The sequence below is a fragment of the Bufo bufo genome, chromosome 4, assembly GCF_905171765.1.
Source record: "Bufo bufo chromosome 4, aBufBuf1.1, whole genome shotgun sequence".
Classification (NCBI taxonomy): Eukaryota; Metazoa; Chordata; class Amphibia; order Anura; family Bufonidae; genus Bufo; species Bufo bufo.
Genome location: NC_053392.1, coordinates 624146993 through 624174439, shown reverse-complemented (window position 1 = coordinate 624174439; position 27447 = coordinate 624146993). Strand labels below are relative to the sequence as shown.

The window sequence follows — 27447 nt, the reverse complement described above, 5'->3', positions numbered from 1 at the left end:
CAACACTAGAGGGAGCTCACTATATACAGATTATACAGTCACTAATAGAGGGAGCTCACTACATACAGATTATACAGCCACCACTAGAGGGAGCTCCCTACATACAGATTATACAGCCACACTAGAGGGAGCTCACTACATACAGATTATACAGTCACCACTAGAGGGAGCTCACTACATACAGATTATACAGCCACCACTAGAGGGAGCTCACTACATACAGATTATACAGCCACCACTAGAGGGAGCTCCCTACATACAGATTATACAGCCACCACTAGAGGGAGCTCACTACATACAGATTATACAGTCACCACTAGAGGGAGCTCACTACATACAGATTATACAGCCACCACTAGAGGGAGCTCACTACATACAGATTATACAGTCACCACTAGAGGGAGCTCACTACATACAGATTATATAGCCACCACTAGAGGGAGCTCACTACATACAGATTATATAGTCACCACTAGAGGGAGTTTACTACATACAGATTATACAGTCACCACTAGAGGGAGCTCACTACATACAGATTATATAGTCACCACTAGAGGGAGTTTACTACATACAGATTATACAGCCACCACTAGAGGGAGCTCACTACATACAGATTATATAGTCACCACTAGAGGGAGTTTACTACATACAGATTATACAGCCACCACTAGAGGGAGCTCACTACATACAGATTATACAGCCACCACTAGAGGGAGCTCACTACATACAGATTATATAGTCACCACTAGAGGGAGCTCACTACATACAGATTATACAGTCAGGGAATTTGGAATAACGGTAAAAAACAGGGCTTCCCCTATAAAGATTATTGTGAAATTAATCTGCACAGAATTTTTGAAGGTGACATTCACTTTGCCAGAGTGAATGCAGAGACCCCCTCCGTCCAGCACAGTGAGGAGCCCGGTGAATCCGACCATGCAGCTGTTATTGGTGGCAGGTTGCATCTTGGGTGGCGGCAGTGACTGCACTTCTTCCTAGGCGAGAAGTTCTGGTCGTATTTATCTCATTAAGGCCTCCTGCACACAAAAGTTTTTTTTCCCCGTTTACGCTCCATTTTTTGCGTTCGCTATACAGAACCATTCATTTCAATGGATCCGCAAAAAAAACAAAACGGAAGTTACTCCGTATGCATTCCATTTCCGTATTTTCGTTCTGTTCAAACATAGAACATGTCCTATTATTGCCCGCAAATAACTATCCGTGGCTCCATTCAAGTCAATGGGTCCGCAAATAAAATAAGGAATGCATACGGAATGCATCTGTATGTCTTCCGTATCCGTTCCGTTTTTGCGGAACCATCTATTAAAAATGTTATGCCCAGCCCAATTTTTTTATGTACTAACTGTTTAAACATTATTGTATGCATCCGTTTGCGATCCGCAAAAAAACGGATCAAAAACGGAAACCAAACGGAAAGGCAAAATGGAACGGAAGCGGAAACACTACTGAAACTAAAATCGGAACAACGGATCCGTGAAAAACGGACCGCAAAATACTGAAAAAGCCATATGGTCGTGTGGTGCAGGAGGCCTAAGGCTGGTGGATGCGCTGACAACTCCAGACTGACTGACGATTACACGGAGACTGCACAATTGCGCGCACATTTACCGGCTTCTCAGGCCCATGATTATCCGCCTCCTGGAGGCGACTCAGACTCTTAATTAAATCTTAGTTTTCACTTGACTTTATTAAGTTTGTTTTTAAAAATGGAATAATGAAGAACAATAAGAAAGAGGGGCGCCGGGGCATGCCAGACCTTAAAGGGACATCACGCACTTCATAAGAAAAGGTATATTTGGGGTACATGGAGTCTGGGTGACATGCGCTGTGCTCCCTCCGATGACATCACTTTCTCTGTTACAATGACATCACTTCATGTACAGTACGAAGCTCAGCTGGAAGCTTCGGGCGGCGTCCCAGGGAGAAATATCCTTTTCCTTTTTTCACAAAGTTCTGCAGTTTTGTAAAATACATTCAGTTTCAATTCAAATCAAGATCTCTGCTTGTTGTCAGTAACTTGCAACCTTCTTACTGACTATTTTTCACAGTTGGGTGCAGTCTGGACTATCCTCTGCGAGCTAAACACTGGAGCAGCACAAATCTCTAGGTAGTTTGTTACAATGTATCACTTTGTTACATTGTATCAGTCTGCAGTTCAGGCTCTATACACTGGATACAATTTAACAAACTCTCAGCTTTGAGAGAATATTGCCATGTTCTGACAGCAAGCAGAGATCTTGAACATGGTGAGGAATTGATAAACCTTCTTATTTTATGTGAATTATACTTTTCGGCTGGCGTTGGTTGTCAGGTAGGATTCGGAGGCTCTTCTGGAGCGTCCCTTATGCAGGGTCATGGATTTGCTTCTGAGTGACTACTCCCACCATCCCTTATGTTATGGAATCTCCCATGCTGGACTGTCTCTACGGTGATGGCTAGGGGCCAGTGAGGAGCGTCCCTTTAAGTTGCCTCCTTACGGGATCATGGATGGCGACATTCCCGCAGATTCCTCTTACTCCATGAACCCTGAATCCCTGATAAAAGTGACTGTCTCTGGTTTCCACAACTGTCTCTTGCATCCAGGCCGTCCAGTGGATAGCTCTCGCCGGGCCCCATGTGAACTATTTGATAGGAGCGCCCGGGGACCGGAGGAATGTAGAAGGAATGTCTTCCCTTTTATGACAAGTATTTTTTATTTAACATGGATTACAATGATGGCTTCTGGAAATGCAGAGCAGGAGGAGCGGTGCATTCCTCTCACATCAGAAGGAGTGTTATAGACGCTCCCTCTAGTGGCCATAGAGAGGAATGACAATTGGTAAATTAAAGGGTGGCTCTGATGAAAACCAGAGATTCATTCCCAAGTGAATTTTATCTGAAATCGAGATGTGTGAGCGCAGCGCTGCTTCTTCTGTAATAACCGTGTAGGTGAACCATGACAACTGCCAAACATACAGACATACATATAGACATACAATGCATACATATATACATGCAACCATCATACATACATAGATACAGAGATGCATAGATACATCATACATACAAGGATACATACATAAATACATAGATACATGCATCCATAGAGGCATGCAAAACTACATTGACACATCATACATACATGGATATATATCATACATAGATAAATATGTACATACACAGACACATATACATACATCATACATATATTCATATGCACAAATAGATACATGCCTATATAGATAAATACATAGATACATATATATAAATAAATTTTATATACACACATTCAACATGCATACATAAATGCAAACAGTGCATATATACATAGATAAATACATACATGTGTATATATATATATATATATACATAAATATATATATATATAAATATATACACACACACATCGATTCATGCAATAATAGATATATTCAAACCTACCTAGAGGCATCAGACATCATACATGCATGGAAACATTAAAACATAGATACATATATACACACATGCATACATAGGCAAATAGATGCATGCATAAATTCATACATATACATGTACATAGGTCCAGTACATACATTACAAATATATTCATACATGCAACATACATACATAGATGCAAACAGCACTTGTAGAGATACAACCAAACATCCATACATAGATGAATACATACTATTTAGATACATACATACAATACATAGATAGTACTAGCTGTGCTCTGCTATCTCCGGCGCTCCCATAGAGAATGAATGGAGAGGCAGTGCGCATGCACGACCTGCTGCTCCATCAGAATAGGGGAACGGGACCCCAGTTCGTGTGATTGGTGGGAGACCCCAAGCTAGTTGTACTCAATTCTGTCGATAGGGGGAATAACTTAAAAACCTTGCACAGCCCCTTTAATAATAAAGAAATATAGCAATTTGTCCTCAGGCCGCTGGCACACAGTGCAGTTCTGACATGCAGTTAGGATGCAGTTTTTTATTGTAGCTAGCTGAAATTAATGAAATCATTTCCACTATGCAGAATACCAGGGGTTAACGAGGCTGCTAAACTGGCTAATTTGAAAACTGCATCCTGAATGCATGTCTGAACTGCACCGTATGCCATCACCCTTAGAAAAAGTAAGAAAATCTCTAGATGTATGTCCTGGAAATGCAGAGAATCCTGTGCAAGTCTAAGTGGGAATAAAAGAAACGTGAAAGGGCTGTCTGGGAGTTAATACCTTTTCACCAGTGCTGCAGCCACCACTGTGGATAGATTCATACTTACCTGCTTTGTGCAGCTCCTCTTCTGAGCACTGGCTCCCGTGAGGCCATCTTCCACTCAACAGCTTTTTACTTCCTTTCCAGCATGGGCATGATCACCTGCACTGCTGCAACCAGTGACTGGTGTCCCCAAGTGACACATCACCGCTGAAGCCAGTTATTGGCTTCAGCAGAGCAAATCATCATGTCTGTGCTGAAGAAGATTAAACATACCTCAGACCAGAAGAAGGACACACAGGAGCCAGCACATAGCACCAGAGAGGTGGGGAGCAGGTAAGTATGACACTTTCCATAAAAGAGGTAGGCTGGAAGCACCGATGAAAAGTTGCTTATTCCTGGACAACACCTTTAATGCCGTCTTTCTGTTCTGAAGTGACTGCAAGTATGCCCAGTAGTGAACTTACTCCTCTGGTCTTCACTACTGAGCATGTGCTCCACAGTTTAAGCCATTGTAACTAAGTGCCTTGGAGATGAATGAAGATGCCTAGTATAAGAGACAGGAGAGAACACAGGAGAGGTGAGAACTGATTATCTATCATCAGCAGGACACCCTGCTTATCACTGTGTATAGTATGAGGATAGGGGAGAACACAGGACTGGTCAGAACTGATTATCTTTTACTACTAGAACACCCTGCTTATCATTGGGACAGGGGAGAACACAGGACAGGTCAGAACTGATTATCTATCACTACAAGAACACCCTGCGTATCACTGTTTATAGTATAAGGACAGGAGAGAACACAGGAGAGGTGAGAACTGATTATCTATCACTACTAGAACACCCTTGTTATCACTATTTATAGTATAAGGGACAGGGGAGAACACAGGAGTGGTGAGAACTGATTATCTATCACTACTAGAACACCCTGCTTATCATTGGGACAGGGGAGAACACAGGAGAGGTGAAAACTGATTATCTATCACTACTAGAACACCCTGTTTATCATTGGGACAGGGGGAGAACACAGGACAGGGTCAGAACTGATTATATATCACTACTAGAACACCCTGCTTATCACTGTTTATAGTATAAGGACAGGAGAGAACACAGGAGAGGTGAGAACTGATTATCTATCACTACTAGAACACCCTTCTTATCACTATTTATAGTATAAGGGACAGGGGGAGAAACACAGGAGAGTGAAAACTGATTGTCTGTCACTACTAGAACACCCTGCTTATCATTTGGACAGGGGAGAAACACAGTATAGGTGAGAACTGATTATCTATCACTGCTAGAACACCCTGCTTCTTACTGTTTATAGTATAAGGGACAGGGGAGAACACAGGAGAGGTGAGAACTGATTCTCTATCATCACTAGAACACTTTGCTTATCACTGTTTATAGTATAAAGGACAGGAGAGTTGAGAATGTATTAACTATCATCCACTACAACACCCTATGTATCACTGTTTATAGAATAAGGATAGGAGAGAACACAGGAGTAGTGAGAACTGATTTTCTATCATCACTAGAACACCCTGTTTATCACTATTTATAGTATAGGGATAGGAGGGAACACAGGATAGGTGAGAACTGATTATCTATTACTACAAGAACACCCTTCTTATTCACTGTTTATAGTATAAGGGACAGGGGAGAAACAAAGAAGAGATGAGAACTGATTATCTATCACTACTAGAACACCTGCTTATCACTGTTTATAGTATAAGGGACGGGAGAACATAGGAGAGGTGAGAACTGATTCTCTATCATCACTAGAAACATTTTGCTTATCACGTGTTTATAGTATAAGGGGACAGGGGAGAACATAGAAGAGGTGGAGAACTGATTATCTATCACTACTAGAACACCTATGTATCACTGTTTATAGTTTAAGGATAGGAGAGAAAACACAGGAGTGGTGAGAACTGATTTTCTATCACCACTAGAAACACCCTTCTTATCACTATTTATAGTATAGGGATAGAAGGGAACACAGGAGAGGTGAGAACTGATTATCTATCATCAATAGAACATCCAGAGTATCACTGTTTTTTACTATGAGAACTGGAGAGAACACCAGAGAGGTGAGAACCGATATCTATCATTTCTAAAACACCCTGCCTATCACTCTTTGGATGTACATTTTATGGTGTCTACATGTTGGGGGAGTAGTCTATGAAGAGGAGTTGTGGTTTATAAGTAATGGATGTTGACATGTACATATTAGATATTGCTGTTTATTCTTCTAATACATACGGAAATTATTTTTTAATTCATATTTTTATTTGCTTTTAGGACAAAATCAGTGGAACAATCTGGAATGATATTGACGACGTCCGAGCCTTTAAAATTTTGGATCTAGAAGAATTTGAGAGAATGTTCTCAGCTTATCAGAGACACCAGGTAGTCAGAAGATTCATAGGGCCCAGGCCATATCATGGTGTATAATGTAGTTTCACTGGTAAACGTCATTTTATGTTAGAGCTTTGCCCATTTTTGGATTTGGTGTTGTCAAAAATCCAGATGCATCCTGAAGATTTTTAAATGCTGCTCTGGATGTGACTGGAGGATAAGACCTAGTGAATGGAAGTAGTTGTAAATTACTCCTTTTGTTAAATTAGATTTAGCAAGTAAAATGATACAAAAACTGGAGCACACGACTGTACGTATCCGCGGATCCACAAAATACGTATACAGGCTATGTGCATCCCATACTTCTCTCTGTCCCATTATAGAAATGCCTATTTATGTCCAAGAAAACAAGAATAGAGAAAGAATAGGACTTGTTCTATAATTCGCGGAACGGCTGCACGGATGCGGACAGCACCCCGATGGACATCCTATGATGCCGTTCCCCATTCTTTGCAGATTGGGCTTTGAACAAAAATGCGGTCATGTGTGTGAGGCCTTAGTGACATTGTCTTCTCAGGAACATGATGTCGCTTCATGAAATCCAGATCTTCTTGCTCATACCCTAGTTGCCTAACCCCGCATTTAGAGTAACTCCACTGAAAAATGATCCCTTCCTTTAAAAAGAAGACACACTACTGGTTCTCGGTCTTACCCGGCATCGGCTGCTCAAGGCTCAGGAAACTCATTGGCTGCTGAGTTTTTTGAAACAGGAGATTCTTAATTTTTTCATATCATCATCATTTAGACGTAAGTGTCATTTTTGGGTGGAGATGATCTTTCCCTGTTACCTCCTTCTTCTGCTCTGAGTAATATTCTGGGCTGTACTGTATGTGCTGCGAAGGCTGGGCAATAACAACGAGGAGTGGTCCTGTTTTATGTTTGGGAATTGTGAGCGATTGCAATGTAATAAACCTAGTAAGTATAGAAAAAAAAATCCTCCAACATTCACAGAATTAGTTTCTGTTTCCACAATGTAACAAGATGTCATCCTTGTCACAGATTGTATCCTTACTGACATGTTGGGGGCAGACCTGAGTTAGGGTCCCAGGAATCTAATGGGGGTGCGGGGGACTTCTGCTGCTTCTTGTGTAATGGTGGTGCCCTGTATTTCTAATATGTGGCGTCTCCTTCTCTCTTACCTGCGCTGGGCTGTCTAGGACCTGCTAACTAACACCTCTCTGAAACAGGTGAGTGGCGTCTCTGGATTCGCTTGTGCACTACTTTCTGTCTGTACACACACCTGCTACATGAAGATAATCCTCGAGATCCCTCTTTTATAAGCTTTACTTTGGAGGAGCCATGTAACTGCCGACCGGTAATCGCAGGGCGCGCAGGTAGAAGACGGCCGTGTGCATGAAGCCTTAGGCCCGCTTTATAAATCACTGCAGTACGGAACGCTATAGGATTAGATAAAACGAATACTTTATAAAATTTGCAAAAAATTAGGCCTCTTTACTGTGAAGAAATGGATGGAGTTATATGGAAAATATACCGGGTAAATATATTCATTAATCGGCCTAACATTAAAAGTGAGTAACAGTCGTTATTTGGTGATGATGACTCTGTCGGGGGGTATAATAGGCAGCAGTGAAGAGTCCGTTATTGAATCCGATGTGTTGGAAGCAGAACTGTGACAAGAGCCAGGTTGGACATCTGGGTCAGAGAATCTCAGAACGGCAGTCTTTTGGGGGTTTTCTGGTATGCACTGGTTAGTACCTAACAATAGTGGTCCAAGGAAGGACAACCAGTGAACCAGGTGACAGGGTTATGGGTGTTGAATGCTCATTGATGTGTGTGTGGGGGGGGGTGAAGGGTGAGTCCAACTGGTCCAATACACAGAAGAGGTACTGTCAAACAAACAGCTGATAATGTTCCTATTGACCATGAGAGGAAGCTGTGAGGATACCCAGGACATCGCAGCTTGTGTGATATGGGGCTGTGAACCCACAGAGGCGGTCAGAGCGCCTATTCCTACTCTGTCCACTGCCAAAAACACCTGTAATGGGCACAAGAACATCAGAAACTGGAGCGTGGAGCTATGGGAGAAGGCCACCTGGTTCCCCCTGATGGCAGTGCTCGACCACGACCACACTGTAATGACTGTCCAGGAACGAGGAACCGGACAAAGAGGTGAAGGTGGTGACTTCTTTCCCAATTCCCAGATCTCAATCCAATTTGTCAACTCTGGGATCGATGCAACTTTCAGGACTCCTCAGAGGTCAGGTGGAGTCCATTCCTTGACAGGTCAGAGCTGATAGGAAGCTACAACAATACTAGACAGGTGGATTTAAAGGGGTCCTCTGGGATTTTTTATATTGAAACCCATTTCTTAGGGTAGCCGAGGTTTCCACTCAATGTCTAAAGGACGAGGCTGGTTACTTCTGCACTGCTCCCATTCACGTGGGGTCATAATGCCATCAGTACCAAAATCCCAGAGAAACACTTTAATGTTATGGCCAATGGATGTATAACCCACATAAAGGGCAACTCCACTTACATGAGCGCCTCACCTTCATGCACCATTATGTGATGAGCAGAGCTCCGGGATCATCTTCTTACTGTAGAATGAAAGCTTCTACAACTTTCTAATAACTTTCTATTTCATTCTCTTGCCCTTTCAAGATCTCTTCTTGAAACCAATGAATTGTGATTTATATGGAACTAGTTCTGCTTATACAGCTGCCGTTTGTTACACTGTATCAGAATAAGTAGGAATCTATCACACTGAAGTCCAGGACAGGAGACGGATTTACGATGCTTTGCCTAGCTCAGTAAATGGACTTAATTGATACATTGTAACAAATCCTCAGCTTATGAGCAGGCTTTATCTCCTATGGCCCTACTGCTAGTCAGAGGGTGGAAGGCATGGAGGGCGGCCTGTATCACAATGACTTCTTACCCATTTGTTTCCATATCTCTCCCGACAGAAAGAGGTTGATTCCATGGAGGATCTCTACCTGTCCAGCCGCAAGGTGAAGGAGCTATCCGTGATTGATGGGCGCAGGGCGCAGAATTGTGTCATCCTTCTCTCCAAGTAAGTGCCACACTACCTACCTCTATCATATACAACAAGGCAATCAAGAGGAGGAAGAGCAACATGTATCAACACATCTATCTATCTATCTATCTATCTATCTATCTATCTATCTATCTATCCTATCTATATCTATCTATCATAACATAGTTTATAAGGCTGAAAAAAGCCCTCCGTCCATCCAGTTCGGCCTGTTATCCTGCAAGTTGATCCAAGAGGAAGGCAAAAAAAACACAAAACTGTGAGGTAAGAAGCCAATTTTTCCCCAACTTTAGGGCAAAAATTCCTTTCTGGCTCCAATCAGGCATCAGAATAACTCCCTGGATCAATGACCCCTCTCTAGTAGCTATAGCCTGTAATATTATTACCCTCCATAGTCCATAGTCTCACTGCTCTTACAGTATAGAGTCCATAGTCTCACTGCTCTTACAGTATAGAGTCCATAGTCTCTCTGCTCTTACAGTATAGAGTCCATAGTCTCACTGCTCGTACAGTAAAGAGTCCATAGTCTCACTGCTCTTACAGTAAAGAGTCCCATAGTCTCACTGCTCTTACAGTAAAGAGTCCATAGTCTCACCGCTCTTACAGTAAAGAGTCCATAGTCTCACTGCTCTTACAGTATAGAGTCCATAGTCTCACTGCTCTTACAGTATAGAGTCCATAGTCTCACTGCTCTTACAGTAAAGAGTCCATAGTCTCACTGCTCTTACAGTAAAGAGTCCATAGTCTCTCTGCTCTTACAGTATAGAGTCCATAGTCTCACTGCTCTTACAGTATAGAGTCCATAGTCTCACTGCTCTTACAGTAAAGAGTCCCATAGTCTCACTGCTCTTACAGTAAAGAGTCCATAGTCTCACTGCTTTTACAGTAAAGAGTCCATAGTCTCACTGCTCTTACAGTATAGAGTCCATAGTCTCACTGCTCTTACAGTAAAGAGTCCATAGTCTCACTGCTCTTACAGTATAGAGTCCATAGTCTCACTGCTCTTACAGTAAAGAGTCCATAGTCTCTCTGCTCTTACAGTATAGAGTCCATAGTCTCACTGCTCTTACAGTATAGAGTCCATAGTCTCACTGCTCTTACAGTAAAGAGTCCCATAGTCTCACTGGTCTTAAGTAAAGAGTCCATAGTCTCACCGCTCTTACAGTAAAGAGTCCATAGTCTCACTGCTCTTACAGTATAGAGTCCATAGTCTCACTGCTCTTACAGTATAGAGTCCATAGTCTCACTGCTCTTACAGTATAGAGTCCATAGTCTCACTGCTCTTACAGTAAAGAGTCCATAGTCTCACGATCTTACAGTAAAGAGTCCATAGTCTCACTGCTCTTACAGTAGAGTCCATAGTCTCACTGCTCTTACCGTAAAGAGTCCATAGTCTCACTGCTCTTACCGTAAAGAGTCCATAGTCTCACTGCTCTTACAGTAAAGAGTCCATAGTCTCACTGCTCTTACCATAAAGAGTCCATAGTCTCACTGCTCTTACAGTATAGAGTCCATAGTCTCACTGCTCTTACCATAAAGAGTCCATAGTCTCACTGCTCTTACAGTATAGAGTCCATAGTCTCACTGCTCTTACAGTATAGAGTCCATAGTCTCACTGCTCTTACAGTAGAGTCCATAGTCTCACTGCTCTTACCGTAAAGAGTCCATAGTCTCACTGCTCTTACAGTAAAGAGTCCATAGTCTCACTGCTCTTACCGTAAAGAGTCCATAGTCTCACTGCTCTTACCGTAAATAGTCCATAGTCTCACTGCTCTTACAGTAAAGAGTCCATAGTCTCACTGCTCTTACAGTAAAGAGTCCATAGTCTCACTGCTCTTACAGTAAAGAGTCCATAGTCTCACTGCTCTTACAGTAAAGAGTCCATAGTCTCACTGCTCTTACAGTAAAGAGTCCATAGTCTCACTGCTCTTACAGTAAAGGGTCCCATAGTCTCACTGCTCTTACAGTATAAAGTCCATAGTCTCACTGCTACTACAGTAAAGAGTCCATAGTCTCACTGCTCTTACCATAAAGAGTCCATAGTCTCACTGCTCTTACAGTAAAGAGTCCATAGTCTCACTGCTCTTACCATAAAGAGTCCATAGTCTCACTGCTCTTACAGTAAAGAGTCCATAGTCTCACTGCTCTTACCATAAAGAGTCCATAGTCTCACTGCTCTTACAGTATAAAGTCCATAGTCTCACTGCTCTTACAGTAAAGAGTCCATAGTCTCACTGCTACTACAGTAAAGAGTCCATAGTCTCACTGCTCTTACAGTAAAGAGTCCATAGTCTCACTGCTCTTACAGTAGAGTCCATAGTCTCACTGCTCTTACAGTAAAGAGTCCATAGTCTCACTGCTCTTACAGTAAAGAGTCAATAGTCTCACTGCTCTGACAGTAAAGAGTCCATAGTCTCACTGCTCTTACAGTATAAAGTCCATAGTCTCACTGCTACTACAGTAAAGAGTCCATAGTCTCACTGCTCTTACAGTAAAGAGTCCATAGTCTCACTGCTCTTACAGTAAAGAGTCCATAGTCTCACTGCTCTTACAGTAAAGGGTCCCATAGTCTCACTGCTCTTACAGTATAAAGTCCATAGTCTCACTGCTACTACAGTAAAGAGTCCATAGTCTCACTGCTCTTACAGTAAAGAGTCCATAGTCTCACTGCTCTTACAGTAAAGTCCATAGTCTCACTGCTCTTACAGTAAAGAGTCCATAGACTCACTGCTCTTACAGTAAAGAGTCCATAATCTCACTGCTTTTACAATTAAGAATCCATAGTCTCACTGCTCTTACAGTAAAGAGTCCATAGTCTCACTGCTCTTACAGTAAGGAGTCCATAGTCTCACTGCTCTTACAGTAAAGAATCCATAGTCTCACTGCTACTACAGTAAAGAGTCCATAGTCTCACTGCTCTTACCGTAAAAAGTCCATAGTCTCACTGCTCTTACCGTAAAGAGTCCATAGTCTCACTGCTACTACAGTAAAGAGTCCATAGTCTCACTGCTACTACAGTAAAGAGTCCATAGTCTCACTGCTCCTACAGTAAAGAGTCCATAGTATCACTGCTCTTACTGTAAAGAGTCCATAGTCTCACTGCTCTTACAGTAAAGAGTCCATAGTCGCACTGCTCTTACAGTATAGAGTCCATAGTCTCACTGCTCTTACAGTAAAGAGTCCATAGTCTCACTGCTCTTACAGTATAGAGTCCATAGTCTCACTGCTCTTACAGTAAAGAGTCCATAGTCTCACTGCTCTTACCGTAAAGAATCCATAGTCTCACTGCTCTTATAGTAAAGAGTCCATAGTCTCACTGCTCTTACAGTAAAGAGTCCATAGTCTCACTGCTCTTACAGTAAAGAGTCCATAGTTTCACTGCTCTTACAGTATAGAGTCCATAGTCTCACTGCTCTTACAGTAAAGAGTCCATAGTCTCACTGCTCTTACCGTAAAGAATCCATAGTCTCACTGCTCTTATAGTAAAGAGTCCATAGTCTCACTGCTCTTACAGTAAAGAGTCCATAGTCTCACTGCTCTTACAGTATAGAGTCCATAGTCTCACTGCTCTTACCGTAAAGAATCCATAATCTCACTGCTATTGCCATAAAGAATCCTCTTCTATGTTTGTGTACAAACCTTCTTTCCTCCAGATGCAGAGGATGTCCCCTCGTCACAGTCACAGTCCTGGGGATAAATAGATGATGGGAGTGATCTCTGTACTGACCCCTGATATAGTTATACATAGTAATTAGATCTCCCCTCAGTTGTCTTTTTTCTAAAGTGAATAACCCTAATGTTGATAATCTTTCAGGGTACTGTAGTTGCCCCATTCCAGTTATTACTTTAGTTGCCCTCCTCTGGACCCTCTCCAGCTCTGCTATGTCTGCCTTGTTTACAGGAGCCCAGAACTGTACACAGTTCTCCATGTGTGGTCTGACCAGTGATTTGTAAAGTGGTAGGACTATGTTCTCATCACCGGCATCTATGCCCCTTTTTATGCAACTCATTATCTTATTGAATACAAAATTTCGGTAAAATTTATATGGAAATAGCTCACCTCCTCACAATCACGGTCAGGTGCTCAGATCTAGATTGATTCACCCTTCAAAATAAAATAGCTAGCAATGGAAGACTGGCACACTTTACATATGGGACACAATGGGCAAGGTCCGAACCACAATATGTTTATTACAAACACGATATGTTAAAATATAAAGATAAAAATATACAATATTGCACACAATTTATAAAAGTAGAGTGGCTCAAAATATGTAGCTAGCAATTTGCTAGATCAATTGATTAAGCATTCTGAGGCATGACAACAATAAAAACTACTACTTGAATTGTATTGTGTGTCTGGAATCGTTATTCATTATCCTTTGTTGCAACAATGTGCTCAATAATATCTCACTGCAGTGGTATTGCCGGTATGGCAATTTGTTGATATCAAGTTAGATATATTTGTATCCTTTTATGAAAATTATAATTGCTGGTCAACAAGATCCTTTTATACCGGTAATGATAACCCACCTCGTGGGCTCACCTTTATTTGTCCCAACTGCTCATCAATTCCCGTGATGCCTTTTAAGACCAACTACAGACCGACGTCCCGGCTGTTCCTCCGTCGGCAGTCCGCGTTTGTTTGGAGGTTAATTCAGCACGTGGGTGGTACTCACAGAACTGACGTTTGCAAGCAGACAGGACTGAATCTTCCGGTGTGTCCTCGATCAAAGTCCTCGATCAAACCTTCGATGACAATGACCGTTTGTTTATAAGGTTAACAGTGCACTGTTTTTCATCAGAATAAAGTCCGTTCTTTCGGGGTGAAAGTTATGTTTCAATCATAGTTTTTACCAGACGCGTTTCGGGGATGACTCTCCCCTTCCTCAGTGGCAGAGCCCCTCTGATTGAAACATAATTTTTTCCCCCGAAAGAATGGACTTTATTCTGATGAAAAACAGTGCACTGTTAACCTTATAAACAAACGATCATTGCCTAACACAATCGAAGGTTTGATCGAGGACTTTGATCGAGGACACACCGGAAGATTCAGTCCTGTCTGCTTGCAAACGTCAGTGACATGGAAAAGTCCTTTTCCATGTCAGTGTTACCCAGTGTTTTACCATTTAGTATGTACGGGTGACTTGCATTATTCCTTCCCATGTGCATGACTTTACATGTGTCAGTGTTAAACCTTACCTATCTATCTATTCTTGTTATTCTCACTCAAAGATTTCTCTCCGTTTTCTCTCTATTAATCTGATTACATTCTGAGCAGTTTCTGGTATAAATCTCATTATAAAGAATCCTCTTAGAGATATTTGAGTTAATAGAAGCTTCCGTTATCTGTGGACCCAGCAGGTCATATCATTCATTTCCCTCGTGAAGGATATTTTTTACTTATCCCTGAGCCGTCTTCTGAATAGTTTATTGTGAGAATATTCTTATCGTTTAATTTTAATTTCTTCTTCTTTCTACATTGTCTCCACTTCTGTTATTTCCCTTCTCTCCGGAACATCTTCATCTTCTTCCGTCTGATAATCAATTTGCTTCTTCCTGGCAGATTTATGGGAATACATTCTAACACTTTACTTACCTAGGCCCCTGGTGTGACCTCCTTTTAACGGGAAATAATAAAGTGAAATTCAGGGTCAGGCTCAAGTTTTGGTCCCGAACTTTGATCTGAAGTTCGGCCGAACCCAAACGTCCACGGGTTCGCTCATCCCTATATGGGATAAGTTATTGTGCCCTTCAGGCGCCTCCAAATTCTGCTCTGATCTGCATTTTCGGAAAAATTTCCTATTTCATTTTTTGATCCGGGATCTTGCTGTCATTGGAGAAAAATAAAGAAATGTCTGGAATGTAACGTGGTGGAAATTTCCAACAGCAGAAAATCCATGTTCGTCAGATTCCAGAGAATTATTACACGCTGTCGCCCCGTGCTGCGGCAGAGGAAGTATTTGTAATATTTAATGGTTGAGCAGAGGGGCAGCTCTCTGTTTACAGACCCCCCAGCGCGTCCCCGTCACCGCCGATACCCAGCTGCTCGCTATCGGAGTACATTATGGTTTGACGTTCTTCTCCATCAGGATTATCTGTAGCAGTGTAAATATGAGAAACACGACTCGTGCGTGACACGAAATATTCACTGTGGTATCTGAAAGGAGCCGAGAAGACGTTTAATCAGCGAGGAATCGGTGTATATTTATATATAATTACTTATCAACGTGTACGTATTGTATAATCCCCGAAAGGCAGCACATTCCTGCCAAAAAATGTAGGAGGCGCTGACCCCAGGGAAGGAAAAGTCACGAGAATTATGAAAAATGCCAGATATTATATAGAAAATTATATTTGGTATAACCAGGGCTTTTTTCTCAGAGAAAAGGTGGTGGAACTCAGCCCCCCTCCCCTGGCCACGCCCCTACCCACCCCTAGGACCGCCCCCTAAAACCGCCCCTTTAGAGAACAGGGATGCAAGTAAAATTTGGGGGGACTATAAAAGTCCAGCCCAGCAAAGAAACCCCCCAGATGGGGATGGCACTGTTAATGGGGGATCTGGGGATGGCACTGTTAATGGGGGATCTGGGGATGGCACTGTTAATGGGGGATCTGGGGATGGCACTGTTAATGGGGGATCTGGGGATGGCATCCGCAGATCCCCCATCCTATAACAGTGCCATCCATAGACCCCCCCACCCCATAACAGTGCCATCCACAGACCCCCCCACCCCATAACAGTGCCATCCACAGACCCCCCCCATCCTATAACAGTGCAATCCACAGACCCCCCCACCCCATAACAGTGCCATCCACAGACCCCCCACCCCATAACAGTGCCATCCTCAGACCCCCCCTTAACAGTGCCATCCACAGACCCCCCCCCCCCTTAACAGTGCTATCCACAGACCCCCCCCACCCCATAACAGTGCCATCCACAGACCCCCCCACCCCATAACAGTGCCATCCACAGACCCCCCCTTAACAGTGCCATCCACAGACCCCCCCACCCCATAACAGTGCCATCCACAGACCCCCCATAACAGTGCCATCCACAGACACCCCCCCCACCCCATAACAGTGCCATCCACAGATCCCCCCACCCCATAACAGTGCCATCCACAGACACCCACCCACCCCATAACAGTGCCATCCACAGACCCCCCACCCCATACCAGTGCCATCCACAGACACACCCCCACCCCATAACAGTGCCATCCACAGACCCCCCCTTAACAGTGCCATCCACAGACCCCCCACCCCATAACAGTGCCATCCACAGACCCCCCACCCCTTAACATTGCCATCCACAGACCCCCCCACCCCATAACAGTGCCATCCACAGACCCCCCTTAACAGTGCCATCCACAGACCCCCCCCACCCCATAACAGTGCCATCCACAGACCCCCCTTAACAGTGCCATCCACAGACCCCCCCCACCCCATAACAGTGCCATCCACAGACACCCCCCCACCCCATAACAGTGCCATCCACAGACCCCTCCCCCTTAACAGTGCCATCCACAGACCCCCCACCCCATAACAGTGCCATCCACAGACCCCCCATAACAGTGCCATCCACAGACACCCCCCCACCCCATAACAGTGCCATCCACAGATCCCCCCCACCCCATAACAGTGCCATCCACAGCCCCCCCACCCCATAACAGTGCCATCCACAGACCCCCCCACCCCATAACAGTGCCATCCACAGACCCCCCCTTAACAGTGCCATCCACAGACCCCCCCTTAACAGTGCTATCCACAGACCCCCCCCACCCCATAACAGTGCCATCCACAGACCCCCCCCCACCCCATAACAGTGCCATCCACAGACCCCCCCTTAACAGTGCCATCCACAGCCCCCCTACCCCATAACAGTGCCATCCACAGACCCCCCCCCTTAACAGTGCCATCCACAGACCCCCCCCCCATAACACTGCCATCCACAGACCCCCCCATTGCCGCTCCAGTACAGTTATAGAATGTGTAAAATGAATAATGATTCTATTCATGAGGCCCCCTCTGTAGTAGAACATTCAATATATCCATCCTACTCACAGGGCTGTTATCGTAATCCAGGCCGGCCGGGCAGACGAGCGGCAGCGTCACTGACAGACGTCACGTGCCTGAGCCGCCTGCTTCATTCATAAAGTAGGCCGGGCAGGTGACGTCAGTCAGTGACGCTGCCGCTCGTCTGCCCGGCCGGCCTGGATTACGATAACAGCCCTGTGAGTAGGATGGATATATTGAATGTTCTACTACAGAGGGGGCCTCATGAATAGAATCATTATTCATTTTACACATTCTATAACTGTACTGGAGCTGGGGGCCGGAGCACAGTGAACGCATCGGCCCCCAGCTCCTCCTCCCAGTCCCTCCCCGCTGATACATCGCAGCCTGCCATGCTGGAGCGATGTCAAAAGGTGGCGGAACGCCGTTCCGGTGCGTTCCGCCAGAAAAAAAGCCCTGGGTATAACTTAAGCAGTTATATGGATATAGAAGATATAACTTATGCATATTCTTGTATACAGTGATATGGAGCATGCTGGTATAACCTGGGCATCTCCTGTATATAATTATATATGTACAGCTGGTATAAGTTATACATCTTCTTGTATATAGTGATATGGACCATGCTGGTATAACCTGGGCATCTCCTGTATATAATTATATATGTACAGCTGGTATAAGTTATACATCTTCTGTATATAGTGATATGGAGCATGCTGGTATAACCTGGGTATCTCCTGTATATAATTATATATGTACAGCTGGTATAAGTTATACATCTTCTTGTATATAGTGATATGGAGCATGCTGGTATAACCTGGGCATCTCCTGTATATAATTATATATGTACAGCTGGTATAAGTTATACATCTTCTTCTATATAGCGATATGGACCATGCTGGTATAACCTGGGCATCTCCTGTATATAATTATATATGTACAGCTGGTATAAGTTATACACCTTCTTGTATATAGTGATATGGACCATGCTGGTATAACCTGGGCATCTCCTGTATATAATTATATATGTACAGCTGATATAAGTTATACATCTTCTGTATATAGTGATATGGAGCATGCTGGTATAACCTGGGCATCTCCTGTATATAATTATATATGTACAGCTGGTATAAGTTATACATCTTCTTGTATATAGTGATATGGACCATGCTGGTATAACCTGGGTATCTCCTGTATATAATTATATATGTACAGCTGGTATAAGTTATACATCTTCTGTATATAGTGATATGGACTATGGTGGTATAACCTGGGTATCTCCTGTATATAATTATATATGTACAGCTGGTATAAGTTATACATCTCCTTGTATATAGTGATATGGACCATGATGGTATAACCTGGGTATCTCCTGTATATAATTATATATGTACAGCTGGTATAAGTTATACATCTTCTTGTATATAGTGATATGGAGCATGCTGGTATAACCTGGGCATCTCCTGTATATAATTATATATGTACAGCTGGTATAAGTTATACATCTTCTTGTATATAGTGATATGGACCATGCCGGTATAACCTGGGCATCTCCTGTATATAATTATATATGTACAGCTGGTATAAGTTATACATCTTCTTGTATATAGTGATATGGAGCATGCTGGTATAACCTGGGCATCTCCTGTATATAATTATATATGTACAGCTGGTATAAGTTATACACCTTCTTGTATATAGTGATATGGACCATGCTGGTATAACCTGGGCATCTCCTGTATATAATTATATATGTACAGCTGATATAAGTTATACATCTTCTGTATATAGTGATATGGAGCATGCTGGTATAACCTGGGCATCTCCTGTATATAATTATATATGTACAGCTGGTATAAGTTATACATCTTCTTGTATATAGTGATATGGACCATGCTGGTATAACCTGGGTATCTCCTGTATATAATTATATATGTACAGCTGGTATAAGTTATACATCTTCTGTATATAGTGATATGGACTATGGTGGTATAACCTGGGCATCTCCTGTATATAATTATATATGTACAGCTGGTATAAGTTATACATCTCCTTGTATATAGTGATATGGACCATGATGGTATAACCTGGGTATCTCCTGTATATAATTATATATGTACAGCTGGTATAAGTTATACATCTTCTTGTATATAGTGATATGGAGCATGCTGGTATAACCTGGGCATCTCCTGTATATAATTATATATGTACAGCTGGTATAAGTTATACATCTTCTTGTATATAGTGATATGGACCATGCTGGTATAACCTGGGCATCTCCTGTATATAATTATATATGTACAGCTGGTATACGTTATACATCTTCTGTATACAGTGATATGGAGCATGCTGGTATAACCTGGGTATCTCCTGTATATAATTATATATGTACAGCTGGTATACGTTATACATCTTCTTGTATATAGTGATATGGACCATGCTGGTATAACCTGGGTATCTCCTGTATATAATTATATATGTACAGCTGGTATAAGTTATACATCTTCTTGTATATAGTGATATGGACCATGCTGGTATAACCTGGGCATCTCCTGTATATAATTATATATGTACAGCTGGTATACGTTATACATCTTCTGTATACAGTGATATGGAGCATGCTGGTATAACCTGGGTATCTCCTGTATATAATTATATATGTACAGCCGGTATAAGTTATACATCTTCTGTATATAGTGATATGGACCATGCTGGTATAACCTAGGCATCTCCTGTATATTATTATATATGTACAGCTGGTATAAGTTATACATCTTCTTGTATATAGTGATATGGACCATGCTGGTATAACCTGGGCATCTCCTGTATATAATTATATATGTACAGCTGGTATAAGTTATACATCTTCTGTATATAGTGATATGGACCATGCTGGTATAACCTGGGCATCTCCTGTATATTATTATATATGTACAGCTTGTATAAGTTATACATCTTCTTGTATACAGTGATATGGACCATGCTGGTATAACCTGGGTATCTCCTGTATATAATTATATATGTACAGCTGGTATAAGTTATACATCTTCTGTATATAGTGATATGGACCATGCTGGTATAACCTGGGTATCTCCTGTATATAATTATATATGTACAGCTGGTATGAGTTATACATCTTCTGTATATAGTGATATGGACCATGCTGGTATAACCTGGGCATCTCCTGTATATAATTATATATGTACAGCCGGTATAAGTTATACATCTTCTTGTACATAATGATATGGAGCATGCTGGTATAACCTGGGTATCTCCTGTATATAATTATATATGTACAGCTGGTATAACCTGGGTATCTCCCGTATATAATTATATATGTACAGCTGGTATAAGTTATACATCTCCTTGTATACAGTGATATGGACCATGCTGGTATAACCTGGGCATCTCCTGTATATAATATATACATACAGTTGATATAAGTTATACATCTTCTTGTATATAGTGATATGGAGCATGCTGGTATAACCTGGGCATCTCCTGTATATAATTATATATGTACAGCTGGTATAAGTTATACATCTTCTTGTATATAGTGATATGGACCATGCTGGTATAACCTGGGCATCTCCTGTATATAATTATATATGTACAGCTGGTATAAGTTATACATCTTCTTGTATATAGTGATATGGACCATGCTGGTATAACCTGGGTGTCTCCTGTATATAATTATATATGTACAGCTGGTATAAGTTATACATCTTCTTGTATATAGTGATATGGACCATGCTGGTATAACCTGGGTATCTCCTGTATATAATTATATATGTACAGCTGGTATAAGTTATACATCTTCTGTATATAGTGATATGGAGCATGCTGGTATAACCTGGGTATCTCCTGTATATAATTATATATGTACAGCTGGTATAAGTTATACATCTTCTTGTATATAGTGATATGGAGCATGCTGGTATAACCTGGGCATCTCCTGTATATAATTATATATGTACAGCTGGTATAAGTTATACATCTTCTTCTATATAGCGATATGGACCATGCTGGTATAACCTGGGCATCTCCTGTATATAATTATATATGTACAGCTGGTATAAGTTATACACCTTCTTGTATATAGTGATATGGACCATGCTGGTATAACCTGGGCATCTCCTGTATATAATTATATATGTACAGCTGATATAAGTTATACATCTTCTGTATATAGTGATATGGAGCATGCTGGTATAACCTGGGCATCTCCTGTATATAATTATATATGTACAGCTGGTATAAGTTATACATCTTCTTGTATATAGTGATATGGACCATGCTGGTATAACCTGGGTATCTCCTGTATATAATTATATATGTACAGCTGGTATAAGTTATACATCTTCTGTATATAGTGATATGGACTATGGTGGTATAACCTGGGCATCTCCTGTATATAATTATATATGTACAGCTGGTATAAGTTATACATCTCCTTGTATATAGTGATATGGACCATGATGGTATAACCTGGGTATCTCCTGTATATAATTATATATGTACAGCTGGTATAAGTTATACATCTTCTTGTATATAGTGATATGGAGCATGCTGGTATAACCTGGGCATCTCCTGTATATAATTATATATGTACAGCTGGTATAAGTTATACATCTTCTTGTATATAGTGATATGGACCATGCCGGTATAACCTGGGCATCTCCTGTATATAATTATATATGTACAGCTGGTATAAGTTATACATCTTCTTGTATATAGTGATATGGAGCATGCTGGTATAACCTGGGCATCTCCTGTATATAATTATATATGTACAGCTGGTATAAGTTATACACCTTCTTGTATATAGTGATATGGACCATGCTGGTATAACCTGGGCATCTCCTGTATATAATTATATATGTACAGCTGATATAAGTTATACATCTTCTGTATATAGTGATATGGAGCATGCTGGTATAACCTGGGCATCTCCTGTATATAATTATATATGTACAGCTGGTATAAGTTATACATCTTCTTGTATATAGTGATATGGACCATGCTGGTATAACCTGGGTATCTCCTGTATATAATTATATATGTACAGCTGGTATAAGTTATACATCTTCTGTATATAGTGATATGGACTATGGTGGTATAACCTGGGCATCTCCTGTATATAATTATATATGTACAGCTGGTATAAGTTATACATCTCCTTGTATATAGTGATATGGACCATGATGGTATAACCTGGGTATCTCCTGTATATAATTATATATGTACAGCTGGTATAAGTTATACATCTTCTTGTATATAGTGATATGGAGCATGCTGGTATAACCTGGGCATCTCCTGTATATAATTATATATGTACAGCTGGTATAAGTTATACATCTTCTTGTATATAGTGATATGGACCATGCCGGTATAACCTGGGCATCTCCTGTATATAATTATATATGTATAGCTGGTATAAGTTATACATCTTCTTGTATATAGTGATATGGACCATGCTGGTATAACCTGGGCATCTCCTGTATATAATTATATATGTACAGCTGGTATACGTTATACATCTTCTGTATACAGTGATATGGAGCATGCTGGTATAACCTGGGTATCTCCTGTATATAATTATATATGTACAGCTGGTATACGTTATACATCTTCTTGTATATAGTGATATGGACCATGCTGGTATAACCTGGGTATCTCCTGTATATAATTATATATGTACAGCTGGTATACGTTATACATCTTCTGTATACAGTGATATGGAGCATGCTGGTATAACCTGGGTATCTCCTGTATATAATTATATATGTACAGCCGGTATAAGTTATACATCTTCTGTATATAGTGATATGGACCATGCTGGTATAACCTAGGCATCTCCTGTATATTATTATATATGTACAGCTGGTATAAGTTATACATCTTCTTGTATATAGTGATATGGACCATGCTGGTATAACCTGGGCATCTCCTGTATATAATTATATATGTACAGCTGGTATAAGTTATACATCTTCTGTATATAGTGATATGGACCATGCTGGTATAACCTGGGCATCTCCTGTATATTATTATATATGTACAGCTTGTATAAGTTATACATCTTCTTGTATACAGTGATATGGACCATGCTGGTATAACCTGGGTATCTCCTGTATATAATTATATATGTACAGCTGGTATAAGTTATACATCTTCTGTATATAGTGATATGGACCATGCTGGTATAACCTGGGTATCTCCTGTATATAATTATATATGTACAGCTGGTATGAGTTATACATCTTCTGTATATAGTGATATGGACCATGCTGGTATAACCTGGGCATCTCCTGTATATAATTATATATGTACAGCCGGTATAAGTTATACATCTTCTTGTACATAATGATATGGAGCATGCTGGTATAACCTGGGTATCTCCTGTATATAATTATATATGTACAGCTGGTATAACCTGGGTATCTCCCGTATATAATTATATATGTACAGCTGGTATAAGTTATACATCTCCTTGTATACAGTGATATGGACCATGCTGGTATAACCTGGGCATCTCCTGTATATAATATATACATACAGTTGATATAAGTTATACATCTTCTTGTATATAGTGATATGGAGCATGCTGGTATAACCTGGGCATCTCCTGTATATAATTATATATGTACAGCTGGTATAAGTTATACATCTTCTTGTATATAGTGATATGGACCATGCTGGTATAACCTGGGCATCTCCTGTATATAATTATATATGTACAGCTGGTATAAGTTATACATCTTCTTGTATATAGTGATATGGACCATGCTGGTATAACCTGGGTGTCTCCTGTATATAATTATATATGTACAGCTGGTATAAGTTATACATCTTCTTGTATATAGTGATATGGACCATGCTGGTATAACCTGGGTATCTCCTGTATATAATTATATATGTACAGCTGGTATAAGTTATACATCTTCTGTATATAGTGATATGGAGCATGCTGGTATAACCTGGGTATCTCCTGTATATAATTATATATGTACAGCTGGTATAACCTGGGTATCTCCCGTATATAATTATATATGTACAGCTGGTATAAGTTATACATCTCCTTGTATACAGTGATATGGAGCATGCTGGTATAACCTGGGCATCTCCTGTATATAATTATATATGTACAGCTGGTATAAGTTATACATCTTTTTGTATATAGTGATATGGACCATGCTGGTATAACCTGGGCATCTCCAGTATATAATTATATATGTACAGCTGGTATAAGTTATACATCTTCTGTATATAGTGATATGGAGCATGCTGGTATAACCTGGGTATCTCCTGTATATAATTATATATGTACAGCTGGTGTAAGTTATACATCTTCTGTATACAGTGATATGGAGCATGCTGGTATAACCTGGGTATCTCCTGTATATAATTATATATGTACAGCTGGTATAAGTTATACATCTTCTTGTATATAGTGATATGGACCATGCTGGTATAACCTGGGTATCTCCTGTATATAATTATATATGTACAGCTGGTATAAGTTATACATCTCCTTGTATATAGTGATATGGACCATGCTGGTATAACCTGGGCATCTCCTGTATATAATTATATATGTACAGCTGGTATAAGTTATACATCTCCTTGTATATAGTGATATGGACCATGATGGTATAACCTGGGCATCTCCTGTATATAATTATATATGTACAGCTGGTATAAGTTATACATCTTCTTGTATATAGTGATATGGAGCATGCTGGTATAACCTGGGCATCTCCTGTATATAATTATATATGTACAGCTGGTATAAGTTATACATCTTCTTGTATATAGTGATATGGACCATGCTGGTATAACCTGGGTATCTCCTGTATATAATTATATATGTACAGCTGGTATCAGTTATACATCTTCTTATATGTTTTATGGATTAGTCTGGTATATTCATAAATTACATCTTAGTTTATTTTCTCCTAGACTCAAGTTGTCCAACGAGGAGATTAAGAAAGCCATTATGGAGATGGATGAGCAAGAAGATCTCCCTAAAGATATGCTGGAGCAGGTAGGACGCGGGGGCTCAGACTGGCGACAGTCGTCTTTTTGAAGTTTTCTTCCTAATTTACTCTCTGTGTATGATTTTATGGCACGGGACACATTTGGGGATTTTTGTCTCTCCCCTCGCTTGTGATACATTTGTAATCATTCACTCAGCTAATTTGTTTCTTCTTTCTAAAGAACAAGTCTGCACATTGCTCCTTAATTCCCGCCATAGACATAAAGTATCTGTGCAGAACAGGTATTTCACATGATTGGAGGGAGATTAGCGGCTGCACATCCACCCAGCGCTGATTATCTCTGTGGAAGGAAACACCTAGGCGCCTACAATGCCAACCCATCCGGACACTGTTTCCTTATAGGAGATGTATAGAAACAGTGAATCCCGCCCATATAGACGTGGTTCTTACTGCACATAGGGAGAGCTGGAGGTCCTCGTGGGGGTGAAATTCCACCTAAGTTTCCTGGACCCACCACAGAGACATTATTAGGTGCTCTCTGTGGACTATGGGGGGCAGCAGCTCCAGATGGCCGTTCCCTTCTTCCATATGGGTAATTAGTAAATGAAATCAAAAGGGGAGCTTCAGGGGCTCAAAAACTTATTTTGCACCATTAACATTTTTTAATTACTAAATAAAGTCGTCTGAGTATCGGGAGGATCCTGAGGTGGAGAACCTCGGCATCGTTTGGCGTAACGTCGGTTCCTGGTGTGTGGCTATGGCATTTATCGGCATGAATAGCACTCGCTCAGGAAGCGCCAGTCCCACACTTAAAGACACCTGTCCTGCTGATGGGTTCAGACATTAATTAAAGGGGTTGTCCATGACTATACTTAGGATAGGTCTTCAGTATCAGACCAGCGGAGGTCCAGTCCCTGTTATTATAAGCTCCTGTGCTGGGTCTCCATAACTCTGTCCTCCATGCAGCGCTGCTTCCACTTCATTCAAGCAAATACTTAATAGACTTTCTTTGTGGTTTTGAAGTACTCAGACGGCTTTATGACTTCCCGGCCGGAGGCCATCCTGCACTAATGAGCTCTAAGTGAGAGAAACAGACTGTCTGCAGTCTACGAGCTTCTGGTTTGGCAGCTCAGGACGGACACTTCTCTGGATTAGATTTCAGAAGGTGCATTAACAAGGGAACGATACTGAGAGCCGATCTAAGGTTTCTCAGTAATCACGGTGGTTTTCTATCAACTCTCACATTACAATTTGCAAGCAAAAAAATGCAGGTTCTCCTACTAATAGGAACTCTACAAGCACATGTGTAGATGACAGCAATCCAGGGTATCTGACCTACCAGAGGATCCTCCACTGGGCCAAGGCCAGGGGTGGGCTGGGGACTTAAAGTGGCCCTGAAAAAACTAAAAGTGGCCCTATTTTGTAGTGTTTTGCAGCACGGCAGCAGAGCTCAATACCACTGGACACCACAAAATACGGCCCCAGCAACACAAAATATCTCCTCTGTGGTGGTCAGGGCCAACTGCCACATTCTGTCCTTCTACTCCAGTTGCCTTAGGATGGCAATACAGTTAAATTCAGGAGTCTGGAGGAGAGCGTTAGATCATCACTTACCATGGCTGGAGGCCCAGTAAGTTTCTCTATAGGGTCTATGGCCAGTATGCCCCTGGTCAAGGCTCTGATATCATAGTGGGCCCCAAAGGTCCAGGAGAAAAATATTGTTTGGAGCTGCCTTTGGAGCCAATTACTATCCACTAGGGCAGGGATGGCCAACCTGAGGCTCTCCAGATGTTGC

The 27447-nt window shown here is 41.4% G+C and overlaps 1 protein-coding gene across 1 annotated transcript in view; it reads left to right on the top strand.

The window, feature by feature from the left end:
• Window positions 1-27447, top strand: part of DAAM2 (dishevelled associated activator of morphogenesis 2) — a 278066-nt gene that overhangs the window by 213809 nt on the left and 36810 nt on the right. The window contains 3 exon segments of the mRNA XM_040430767.1: window positions 6504-6611; window positions 9548-9654; window positions 25615-25699. Of these exon segments, the coding sequence (XP_040286701.1) occupies window positions 6504-6611; window positions 9548-9654; window positions 25615-25699 (300 nt within the window).